Source organism: Crinia signifera, chromosome 4 (genome assembly GCF_055691185.1).
Source record: "Crinia signifera chromosome 4, ASM5569118v1, whole genome shotgun sequence".
Taxonomy (NCBI): domain Eukaryota; kingdom Metazoa; phylum Chordata; class Amphibia; order Anura; family Myobatrachidae; genus Crinia; species Crinia signifera.
Genome location: NC_139220.1, coordinates 149,213,594 through 149,226,894, shown reverse-complemented (window position 1 = coordinate 149,226,894; position 13,301 = coordinate 149,213,594). Strand labels below are relative to the sequence as shown.

General features: G+C 42.9%; 1 protein-coding gene across 4 annotated transcripts in view; it reads left to right on the top strand.

Moving 5' to 3' along the window:
- Nucleotides 1-13,301, top strand: part of LOC146074532 (kinesin-like protein klp-3) — an 84,223-nt gene that overhangs the window by 55,129 nt on the left and 15,793 nt on the right. For all 4 annotated transcript variants that reach the window (XM_083182746.1, XM_083182744.1, XM_083182747.1 and 1 more), the window contains 2 exons: nucleotides 10,048-10,108; nucleotides 11,131-11,339. In XM_083182746.1, coding sequence (XP_083038872.1) covers nucleotides 10,048-10,108; nucleotides 11,131-11,339 — 270 coding nt within the window. The remainder of the gene's footprint in view (nucleotides 1-10,047; nucleotides 10,109-11,130; nucleotides 11,340-13,301) is intronic.

Genomic DNA, 13,301 nt, shown 5'->3' with positions numbered 1-13,301 from the left:
GGTAGCTGATTTTCTAAACAAAAGAACTGTAGCATCTGTGTGACAAAGAAATTACTTATTAACTTGTGGGAAACAGATATAAATTTTGATTGAACAGAGCCAGTTCAAGGAACCAGCACGATCTGAGGTGTCCAAGCCATGGCCTTCTCATCACCGGTTATTTAAAGTACATCAGTAAAGTACATAAACTTTTGTTGTGTCTCACACTTGATTTCAAGTTCCTCCAGGTTGTGTCATTTTATCTCCAGTAACCTCTAGCTATCATAGTACTAGTTTAATTAAGAAATATGAATAAATAGATAATATATATATATATATATATATATATATATATATATATATAAATATATATATCACACTATGTCACAGTGTTTTTTGCAGAACCATTGGTATTCAATACATATACTGGATTTCCATAAGTAACACCATGCTTCATTTATGATCCTGTAAACACATTTACATTGATTACTGTGTAGGAGTAGCTTTCTGGATTAATATAGCTATACATGCACATGTTACGATTACTACCCATTTGAGTGTTGGAAATCCTGAATACAAGGCTAGAAATAGCCACTGCAGACCAAATGAAGTTAAACACATAATTATAGACACTCAATACCAATCTCAGCTACTTACAACAGTAATACAGTATGTTAAAAGTGCCATAGGATTCATTAGGTTTGCTGTTGCCAAGAAGACCATCTGCTAATGTATTCCCAATAGTGTATTTTAGAAGGTATCACAGGCTTCTGATGCTTCAATTGTTATTCAGAGAGAAGAATACATACTGAATAAAAACAAAAACATTTAACTTGCTAATGTAAAATGATTTAGTTTACAGGCTGTCATTTATATTATATAATATATGTGAACTTTATTTTGGAGTGAATTCATTTCATTGAAGGTCAGTGCAATTTTTAGCATTATATTCTTTTCAAATCTAACAAATAATTTGCATATGTTGTTGCAACATTTTTAAATATTCCGAAATATGAGCTACATTAACTGTAGTTCTCAATAATGGTACCAAAGAGAACTACAGCAATGTTAAATTGTCTCTGCACCAGGGATATAATACAATGCCAGTTCCCATAGCAAAGATTAGGTAGGTACCCGGCAATGTCATTCTATCTGGTGAGGCCTCCAATCTGCTCTAAAATGACAAGAGCTAGTTGAAGAGAACTGGTAGGCAGGGCCGCCGAGAGGGCATGGAGTGGGTACTAATTACCCAGGCCCAAATTTGCTGGAGGGGCCCGGCGGGGGGCCTGCCCCCCCCCCCTTCCATCCCTCTGAGGCAACACACAGCTCCAGCATGTGCTGTGTTGACAGCAGGCTCTGCATGAGCATCTCACTGACAGCGTGAGAGCTCATACTGAGCCTGCTGTCAGCACAGCACATGCTGTAGGTGTGTTCTACTGCTGCTGAGGTGGGGAGACAATAACACCCCCCCCCCCCTCAACTTTAAAATGTTATTTCACCCCTTAAAAGTTTTGAGGGCATGGCCTAATTGTAGGAGGTGGCCACACCTCCTGTGATTAGGCCACACCCCCAAACTTTTACAGGGGGCCGGCATACCTGCTGGTAGGTGACTGTTTAGTTAGCTTCCTCACTAAGGCTTATGGCTCACTTCAATAATGAGACCAGCCTCAGTTTAAGAAGTTCCTTGTGTGAAGGCCATTATTCAATTTGTCCCACACCTGTAGAAGTGCCTAAATTTTAGGGATGTGCACCGGCCACTTTTCGGGTTTTGGGTTCTGATTACCTTGAGGTTTTGGGTTCTAATGGGTTTTGGCAAAACACCTCCTAAGTGTTTTGTGTTTGGATTTTTTGGGTTTTGGGTTCTGATTTTTTTTTGTTAAAAAAGCATAAAAACTGCTAAAATCGCAGAATTTGGGTGTTTTTTTTGCTCCTACGCTATATTAACCTCAATAACATTCATTTACACTCATTTCCAATCTATTCTGAACACCTCACACCTCACAATATTGTTTTTAGGGCAAAAGGTTGCACCGAGGTAGCTGGATAACTATGCTAAGCCACACAAGTGTGCGGCACAAAAACGTGGCTCATGTAAGAGTGGCACTGCAGCGGCAGACAGGATGGCAGTTTAAAAAAATAGGCCCCAAAAAGACCCCTATCTAGCTTGATCATGCACTGTTTACCATGTGCAGCAAAGGATCGGTGGGCATTTTGTGCAACACAGAGTTTGTCTGCAAGTGTGTAACTGTTTTGATCACTTTAACATCCAACAAGACCCCTATCTGGCTTGATTGTGTGATTATGATTAATTAATGTAATCTGATTGTTTAATTTTGTGATTATTATTCATTTATTACCAGTCGTCTCTTAAATCATTGCCTAATGGGTGTAGGGGAGGGGGCTAATCAATTTTAAGGTGGCAGATGGAAGATGTAATGTAATGTAAACCATCACTAGCATTGGTTGCAGCAGTGGCAGTAACTGATGGACCCGGCTGTGCAGATAAGGATGCTGACAGCGATGATGTCACAGGGAGAGCCAGCGAACTGTTGCTCCATGCAGTGCTGGAAAACTTTGCTGCCCGTGGTGATGCCATAGGGCTTGCGGAGGAAGACGTAGCACCCAATAGGGGTCATGAAGGCAGTAAGCAAGGAAGAGGCTCTGTCCAGAGGGATCTGCCAAAACCCACACTTGGCATTCAGGGTGCTAAAGACAGTTGCACCTGGCATGTCACCGATCACCTGCTCGATGGTGCAGAGTGTGTATCTGTTTTGGTCAGTTTAATATTTAATAAGACCCCTATCTGTCTTGATTGTGATTGATTGATTATTAATTAATTTAATGATGTGATTGATTCATTTCATGATTATTAATTTGTGCCGCACTGATTTGTTCAGCGAGTGTGTATCTGTTTTGGTCAGTTTAATATTTAATAAGACCCCTAGTCTGTCTTGATTGTGATTGATTGATTATTAATTAATTTAATGATGTGATTGATTCATTTCATGATTATTAATTTGTGCCGCACTGATTTGTTCTGCGAGTGTGTATCTGTTTTGGTCAGTTTAATATTTAACAAGACCCCTATCTGTCTTGATTGTGATTATGATTATTTATAATTAATTAATTTCATCTGATTTTTAATTTTGTGATTATTAATTATTCAATTATTATTTATTACCATTCGTCTCGTCAATCATTTCCTAATGGGTGGAGGGGAGGGGGCTATTCAATGATTAGGTGGTAGCTGGAAGAGTTCTATCTGGCTGCGACTTCTGCAACTCTAATGATCGCTAGGGTGGATTCAGGTGATCTGGCTCAATAGGCGGGTGTTCCCTTTGTTCACTGCTTCACATGCGTCCCTCGTGAAGCTGCGCGCTCTGTCAAGGAGGATGTCTTTTGCCGGTAGAGAAGTACTGATATTCGCTCAAGGTGTTACGAGTAGCTGCACTCCCCTGCTACAACCTCAAAACAAGTACCAAGACCCCTATCTGGCTTGATTGTGCACTGTTTACACAGTGCAGCCGAGGAGTAGTGGGCGATTGGTGCAGCAATCAATTACTCTCATTAGTAGAATGCAATCAGTTGTATGGATTTAAAAGACAAGTCCCTCATACGAATGACTCTCAGCAGTGGGCACCAGACCAGACAGGTAGATGAGGCAGTACTAGGCACCACACGGTAGATACTGCAGTACTAGGCACAAGACTGGTAGATAAGGCAGTACTAGGCACCAGACGGTAGATACGGCAGTACTAGGCAGTGGGCACCAGACCAGACAGGTAGATGAGGCAGTACTCGTTGTGTGTGTATCTGTTTTGGTCAGTTTAATATTTAACAAGACCCCATCTGGCTTGATTGTGATTATGATTGATTATTAATTAATTTAATGATGTGATTGATTCATGGTCGAAACCCCGTTTAACAACTTGCCTGATCCTGACCATGATGTGCAGTTTGTCTTTGTGCTGAAAGATCCCAATCTCAAATGGCAGACTGAACAACCTGTGGATAGCCATATTTCTAAAAATGTGAATGGTCTTGTGTGGCAGCCCACTACAGGATACCCCCTGTGCCCCTGGAGTGCCCCTGTGCCCCCAAAGAAGTTTAATTGCAGCCAATGCTGCTCAGAGGAAAAATGCAGGGATGTGGGGGTTAAAAAGCCCCAGCTCAGTCCACATGCAGGGAACCTGACACCCCCCTGATTGGCTGCCCAGGGAGCACGAAAGGAGAGGTCAGAGGTGACCTGAAACTGTGCAGCGTGACGGAGGAGGGTTTGCAGCAGCGTGAGAGAGGCTGACACGTGCTTAGAGAGAGAAGACACACTGGGCACCCTAAAGATCCACAGAGAGGAGAGCAGCAGAGTGGTCTTCATTGAATAATTGATAATTCATTTTTATAAACATAATTTTCTCATGAAGCAACCTCCTTCGCCGCGCACTGACCAGGTTCCCCGCTGCACTGAATACTCTTTCGGAGTACACACTGGAGGGGGGACAACTCAGGTAAAATAGAGCCAGTTTGTACATGGGTTTCCAAACTTCCTTTTTTTCCTGCCAGTACAGGTAAGGACTGTCTGACATGTCTACGTGGATGCTGTCACCAAAGTAATCATCCACCATTTTTTCAATGTTGACAGCATCCAATGCACTGACAGTAGACATGTCAGCAATCGTTGGCAGGTCCTTGAGTCCGGACCAGATGTCCAAACTCCCTCCTGTCTGCCCTGCATCCCCGCCAGCGGGTTGTGTGGGAAATCACAGCTGTTTCCTCACAGGCACAGGTGGGGGAGAAAATGAAGGAGGAGCTGGGGCCATATCACAGTCCCCTTCAGATGACAATCTCCTGACCAGCAGGTCTTTGCACCTTTTGTAGACTTGTGTCCGCCGGAAACAGAGACACAACATATGCTTTAAACCGAGGATCGAGCACTGTGGCCAAAATGTATTCCTCTGACTTTAACAGACTGACTACCCTTGTATCCTGGCAAAGCGTATGGAGGGCTTCATCCACAATAGCGACATGCTGCTTTTGTAACAGCCTGATCAGGGGAATCACCTGACTAATGCAGGCAGTGTCTGAACTGACTTCACGTGTGGCTAGTTCAAACGGCTGGAGAACCTTGCACAACACGGAATCAGCCTCCACTGCGCTTGAGTCAGGTGCAGCCCCGCTCCTCTGCCTATGTCGTAGGTGGCAGTGTAGGCTTGAATGGCCTTTTGCTGCTCCTCCATCCTCTGCAGCATATAGAGAGTGGAGTTCCAGCGCGTCACCATCTCTTGTTTAAGCTGATGGCAGGACAGGTTGCGGAGTTTTTGCTCCCGCTCCAGCCTTCGGCAGGCAGTGGAAAGGAAAAAAGTCTGCTTCACTAGAAAGCAGTATCGGCAGGCAGTGGCAGAATGCCAAAAGTGTCCGCAAATTTTGCGTGCCACCGCAAGCATCTCCTGCACACTCCTGTCATTTTTTAAGAAATGCTGCACCACCAAATTTGTTGTGTGGACAAAACATGGCACGTGCTGGAAATTGCCCATGTTTAATGCCCGCACAATGTTACTGGCGTTGTCCGACACCACAAATCCCCAGGAGAGTCTAAGGGGGGTAAGCCACAGGGAGATGATTTCCCTCAGTTTCTCTAAAAGGTTGTCGGCATTGTGCCTCTTGAAACCAGTGATACACAGCGTAGCCTGCCTTGGAAGGAGCTGGCGTGCAGGAGATGCTGCTGCTGCTGCGGAAAGCGATGCATCTACCCAGTGGGCTGTCACAGTCATATAGTCCTTAGTTTGCCCTGATCCACATGTCTGTAGTTAAGTGTACAGAGGGTACAGCCGCATTTTTCAGGGCACTGAGGACACTTTTTCTGACGTCCCTGTACATCGCGGGTATCGCCTGCCTAGTGAAATGGAATCTCGATGGGATTTGGTACCAGGGACACAATACCTGCATCAACCGTTTAAATCCCACTCCATTGATGGCGGACACCGGACGCATGTCTAACACCAACCCACCTTTGATAAAGCCACCTGGAGTGTCGAAACGCGTCAGGGAGCTACTGGGGTACCCTTATCCCCCCCTGCTTTACTTCTACTCAACTGGATTACAGCCTGAACCATTCCCTGGATTACAAATACCACCCAAAGATACCGTCTCCTCGTGTCTCCATTAAAAGGACCAGCTCTTGGTAATATACCCACTAACACCTTTCCTGGGAGCATCCGAGCTTATCACCATCACTCCACCATCGGTAATTTGTGCCTACTTGGGCCGATAAGTGGAGACTCGGACGAGGATATTCCATACCCATCAGGGTGGTAATTATACATGTTTTGATTCATTCAATCCAATCCAAGGGATATATAGGAACGGACTCTCCAGCTATATTCCATCTGCAGGGGGACCCCCATAATTTTATACCCACCCACCATTTCATTTTTATTCTATAAACCCCAGTTTTTTATACTGTACCTTATTATTATGTATTGTTATTAAATAAATTGTTCAATCTTTTCTCAAAACTATTGCGCTGTTCAAATTCCTTCAATTTCTAACACCAACATAGCTGTCAAGGCCGCAGTTATCCGCTTTGCCATAGGATGACTGCTGTTGTATTTCATCCTCATGGAAAATGACTGTTGGATGGTCAATTGCTTAGTGAAAAACGTAGCAGTCTTACGACTTCCCCTCTGGGATGATGACTGACTTCCAGGAGCAGCAGCGGCAGTAGTAGTAGGCGTAGCGCTGCAGGATCCTCCGGAGGAATCTATGGAGTCATTCATGCAGGTGAGATGGACTGCAGTACTCCCTTCTATCCGGATCGAGGAGGAATTTGTCGAGGAGGGAGTTGGTGGTGTGCTTTTTCAGGCACTTGGCTCCAAAAGGAGGACCAAGTGATTTAGGTGTCGCTGGACTGCTAGCCGTACTTTCTGAACTAAACACTGAACCATGACGCTTCTTTAGGTGACGTTGAAGGGAGGTAGTCCCTAGGTGAGCAAGATCCTTACCCCTGCTTATTGGAGTTTTACATAAGCTACAAATGGCAATACTTTTGTTGTCCGGATGCGGATAAAAAAAATTCCAGACCGCAGAGGTGGATTTATTGGTCCTTTGTCCAGGCATGACGATGGTCTTTTTCATCCCATGGACAACAGATATTTGGATAAGGGATACTCAACCTGTACTTGATTTATAGTTGCATTTATTTTCTTAATAAGACTTGTGTTTGGTGGAGACACACTCAGTTTGAACATTGTTGTAGTTATAACCCTGGCATAGATGTTTTATCTCACCTACAGTATGTATTCCCTGCTTACCCCCTCTCCCCTTAAGGAACCATTTAAAAGGGCCTGGGAACAGGACCTGGAGCTACAGTATGTTTACATGACATTAAATGGAGGAAAATTAGGCAGTGGCTGGCTAACTTCTCAATTAATACTAATGGAATTTAGCACCGGACAGGCTACACCACATTTTTCCATCTTCGGACCCTTGTTTGGGTCAGTGTGGTCAGATATGGACTTATCAGGATACTTTGTAGAATTTCCCCAGATATGTAAATATTGGGACAATCTGATTTATTTGGTATCTAATTGGTGGGTGTTTCCCTCCCAAAGACCTGCTACACATTCTTCTTTGAAAGCCCCTCAGGTCTCTCTCTAAACTGCAGGATATGTTGTGTGGCAATGTTTACAACACAGCTTAACTATTGATTTCTTTGAATTGGAAACAAGTCTTATCAATGCAAACTCTAATTAATAAAATATGCTACTCAGCATCCATGGAATATATAACTGCCCTTCTTAATGACATGGTGTTAAAGTTCCATGCCACCTGGGACCCTTGGTACTCTGCCCAGTAGAGACGGCTACCCGGCTAGAATGAAGGCAGATCTTCCCTGGATCTGTAGTATTCAGTTTGTTGCCTTTTCTACAATCCCTCTTTCCATTTCCCCACTTCTCATTATTTTACACTAATTTGTCTGTTCTGATGTGACTGTTGATTTAGATTTTCTTTAATAAGTATAAAAATTATAATTGATCAATAATTGTAACGTATATTTTTGTAAGTAACACTATTTTTTGTTCATTGTAAATGTTTATCTTTTGTAATTCTTTTTGTCTTCAACTACATTAACAAGAAAAGATTAGAACAAATAAGCAGAGATATAAGGCTCTACTGCATATAGGGCCCAAGTCAGTTTTGCTAAGTTACAACTCCCTGTGCTAGGCTGCCTAGAATAGTTCACAGCCGCCCCACACACTGGGTCCGCCCCGCGATGTGACCGGATAATTTTGTGGGCATATACCTAAAGTGTGAGCACTTTGCTACACGGTGAAGCACTTACACATTACCAGCTGCCCCCTGGCTGCCAAGCCAGGCCACCCCCTGTGCGGTCTGGACATGCCTGCATTGTCTGGACCACAAAACAATCGGTCGTTGCCTCTTAATGTCATTGCCGCCCAATCATCACACCCGGCAAGCACTGAAACTGCAATTTCCTGTGTTTGCAGTTTCAGGGCTTGTGCATGTGTGCTCTAGTGAATGCGCAGAAGTGCGGGAATTGGCGAATATCGATTTTGCACTTCTGCTAATGGGTTTGAATCAGGCCAGTAATGCAGAAAAAAGATCACTGGAGTGCTTTTCTGAGAAAAGAGCTGGCTCCTCAATAAGGGGTCGAGTAGGGTGACCCCCTCACCTCTAGGCTCCCTACACCCACAATAGTCCCACCACTACTCCTATTCTATAAAATAGCAGATACATTTGTAATAAGTTATCATATTTAACTAAATTGTTGTATTGCATCATTACATAGGCGATGGAGATGTCACATATTATGTTAGTTGGAGAAAGATTTATTTAAAAAAAATGTAAGTTGCAGCTGCAAAATATACACGTGTCATTATTCAGGCATAACAAAGTTTTATGCCTCCAACCAGCATAACCAGCCCTGGGCTCCTCAAATATGGAGGAAAAAATAGTGGGCATCCCCCGTATTTATGAAACCAGCACAGTGCTTTTGGACCAGTCCTGATTCCCAAAAATACAGAGGACAAAAGACTGGGTGTACACACTCCATTTTTTGGACAGAACCATGCATGGATCTCATTGGTTTGTGCATGGTTCTGTCCAACTCGCCAGCCTGAACCTAATCTATTTTGTTTGCGATTTTTGGTAATGTCAAAAATCGGACCCTATTACATTTGTGATTTTGATGTTTTGTATGAGATAACATCTGCATGTGATTGGTAATGTGCGATTTAGACATGTCAAAACGTGAACATTTTATAAAAGTGCTATTTTTACGGCAAAACGCACCTTATTATATTTGCGATTTTTGGAAAACATGTGATTTCGTCTGTTTTTTTTTTTTTTCAGAAAAATCACACCCTATTACATCTCACCCATGGTGTTGATATTGTCAAAAGGTTTAGCTACTAGGGGGAGGCTGGGGTTAGGCTGCAGGGAAGGCAGAGGTTATGGTTAGGTACTAAATGGGGGATTAGAGATTAGTGATCAGGGGACTGTACGTACTGGAACGCTGGCGCATCAAATGAAACCCACAGAACTGACCTGGAAGTCTCCTCTGGAGATGCACTGCTGCCACGACCAGATGAGTGACCCGCTGGGCCACTATGGATGATATGTAGATATTTCCTCATTGATGAAATGATGACTGTTGACATAGTATACCTAACCCAACAATTACAGCTCATCAACTAAACAAGAGATTATTACACACCACATTGAAACATGTATGCCACAGAACAGAAAGGGTCTTTTTTAGTCCCGCAATATCTGTTTTCCTGAGCTACCTTCAACCTAACTTCCCATTGCTAAAAGGAGAATGATTATGATTAAGAGAGGATATTTTTTCCCCTTAATAAAATGTTTGAAGAAGTAACAGCTGAATCATTTTAAGTATTCACAAAAAATCAGTAATATACATTGATCTTTATTGCTATCCAGGATATAATTGTAAAAAAACAAAACCCACAGTAAGCAGGACGTTATTACCCCAAGATATAATTAACATTATCTAACTGACACATACATTCGTTTTGTTAATATGTACAGGTCAATAAGAGAACTTTTGCGCATATGTCATGAGAGAGAAAGGACTAAATATACCACAAAGGTATGTATTCTCAATGAGCACTGCTTTATGCACTTCTCACTATGGGCAGTATTCAATGACTAAATTCGGCTTGTGCAGAGAATCCGGTTTAGGATTCACTGCACTGTCGCCGTATTCCGGAGGGCTGGAGCCCTCGCTGCAAGCCCTCCCTGTCCCAGTATTCAATGCCGCAGGGGCTCGCTGCCCCCGACGGCGAATCTTAACTCCTGTGGCAGATTCCGCAGGGAGCCGGGGAACGGCGGCAGGCAGGGAGATGGAAGTCTCCCTGCCTGCCCCAGAATGTATGTGTGTGTGTGGGGGGGGGGGGGGGGGAAGAGGGCACTCCGGGACCAGGGAGCCGAGAGAGCCAGCAGGGGACCAGGTAGGGAGCCCCTAGCACTGCTCCCGATCGTGCATATATTCGGGAGCAGTGAATATATGAATATGTAACGAGCGGCTCCCGGCCCCCTGCTGGCTGTTATGTGTAAAAAACTATATATTTTTTAAATTAAATATATATTCATGTACTGTAAGCACATGAATAAAAATAGCATGTCCCTTCATATAATAAAATTCCTGATTTTTTGACACCATTTAAAAAAAAACAACTTTATTTTAAAAGTTGACATTCCACTTCACCATAAAAAGATGGCAATTGCTACACAGTAACACAAGGCGAAAATCACTTAGAAAGCAATTCGCCATCTTCTCATTGAATACACTCACGGCGAATCACATTGAAAAACCCATTGAAAAACCACAGCGAATTGCGGAGACTATCAGACGGCGAATTATCCGTCACTCACTGTTCGTAGATGTGAAAAATGCACGTAGAATAGGGTGATTCACTTTCTGCCACAAAAAATCACCTTCCAAAGCGAAAATAGCACAAATTCGCCATGAAACATGGCGAGTTGGCCTCATTGAATACTGCCCTATGACTGAAAATAGAATCATTATTGTATGTCTATTCCATGTAACAAAAATAAATGTGTCATAGAAAAATATTTCTCACTCACAGTATTGTTCTCCTGTTTGATTAGATTTCGATGCTAGAGATATATAATGAGAATGTGTGGGATCTACTTTCACAAAATGGAAACAAACAACTGGAGATCAGGTCACATGGGAAAACCGTGACTGTTCCAGGACTGACTGAAGCTGAAGTCCAGACAGAAGAAGACATCAAAAACACTATTTCATTTGGTGAGAAGAATAGGACCGTGGCATCTACAAAAATGAATACAGAAAGGTAGAATCTCTGAACAAACCAAAATACTCTTATGGAAAGATACATGATTATTACGTTATTACAGACACCATTCCATTGTAAAAAAAACGGCTCAACAAACTGGACCTAGAGACATCATACATTCATGATTGGGTAAATTCACTAAAGCTTCTAAAAATGAAAAGAGGTGATGTTGCGCATAGCAACCAATCAGAATCTCTCTATCACAGGGCTGGGCAACACTGGCCCTCCAGATGTTGATGAACTACACATCCCAGGATGCTTTGGATTAGTTTTGCTATGTGGCCATGCTGAAACTGATTCAAGGCATGCTGGTATGTGTAGTTCATCAACATCTGGGGGGCCGGTGTTGCCCAGCTCTGCTCTATCATTTCTCTGTTGCAGCCCAAAAAATATTAGACAGATCTGATTGGTTGCTATGGGCAACATTACCTCTTTTGTTTTAGTTTTTTTTTTAGAAACTTTAGTAAATTTACCTTGACATCTTTTCTCGCATAACTAATTGTTTAGAGTGCAAAATTATGGTTGAAATTGAATAGGATGAGAGATTCAGAAAGTGAGAGATTCGGTAAGAAATCTCCAGTTTTTTAAACTCGGCAATCATGGACACTGCAAAATCAAACTGGTTTTGCAGTGTATATGATTGCTGCTTTAAAAAAACTTTCACCCCAAATATAGGTTTGAGCCTATAATAGCAACCTAATAATAAAACAATAGTCTTCAAATAGGTATCTGGATGATAAATCTGGAGTGTCTAGGACAGTGGTTCCCAACCCTGGTCCTCAAGTAACCCCAACAGTGCACGTTTTCCAGGTCACCCGGCAGGTGCACTCATTATTCAGGCACATTTGAAAAGATCCACAGGTGGAGCTAATTATAGCACTGGTGATTCTGTGTGGAGACCTGCAAAACATACACTGTTGGGGGTACTTGAGGACCAGGGTTGGGAACCACTGGTCTAGGACAATACCATATGGTCAATATGGATTAGGTCACATGTATGAAAGTCAACAGTGCTTAAAGTAGATTTAAAATGTCAACATGACAATTGTCAACACAATTCTTATTAAAGTTTTCCCAATGTTTGCTTGATTTACTATGCACATGGACTATGATTTTAAAGAGTAACCTGTGGCAGACACAGTGGTAGCAGAGTGAGTCACCTTGCTTGAAGCACAGCAAGATTTGACCCAAAAAACGTATGTCAACCATTATTCTGACCGTCGACCTAATGCATACCTCCCAACTGTCACGATTCCGTCGGGACAGTCCCGATTTTCGGGTCCTGTCCCGACGTCCCACCCGCGGCAGGCATTGTCCCGCTGCGGGGGGTGGCAGTTGGGAGACCCCCCAATCTAGTAGAATAGACGCTGTGCGCATGCGCACAGCGTCTATTCTCGTATGAAAATGAGGTCACGGCTAATTAGCATAAGCCGCACCCTCATTTGCATACACCCGCCCCCTTTTCGGACGCCGCGCGAGTGTCCCTATTTCAACCGGACACAATTTGGGAGGTATGCTAATGCATGTCAACATAAATACTGAAAACTTCTATACCACACCTGTTCCAATGTGTAATACACATAGATGCGGCAGGGACAGGTTCAGGAGTTGTATCAAAGTTCTTATTGTGGACAGATCTGGCAAAGAACCTGCATATGCAACTCTGACTCATATACTGTACATGTCCGCTTGTGGCTAAATGGGTGTAACTGGGGATCCACATGTAGCATAAGTGTGCTGTTGCCTATTCAGAGGTGATTATTAGTATGGTGTATTACATATAGTTCAGTTTTTTTGCTATCCCTAAACACTGATATTTTGTCATCGTGTTTTTCATCTATTAAAAATGTATTTGTGTAATATTAACTGTGGAGACCTTATCGGTTCATTTAGAGGTGAGCATGCACAGACTGCCTGTTTTAGGGCTGATGGGAGTTCATGTAGTTATGGGTACTTTCA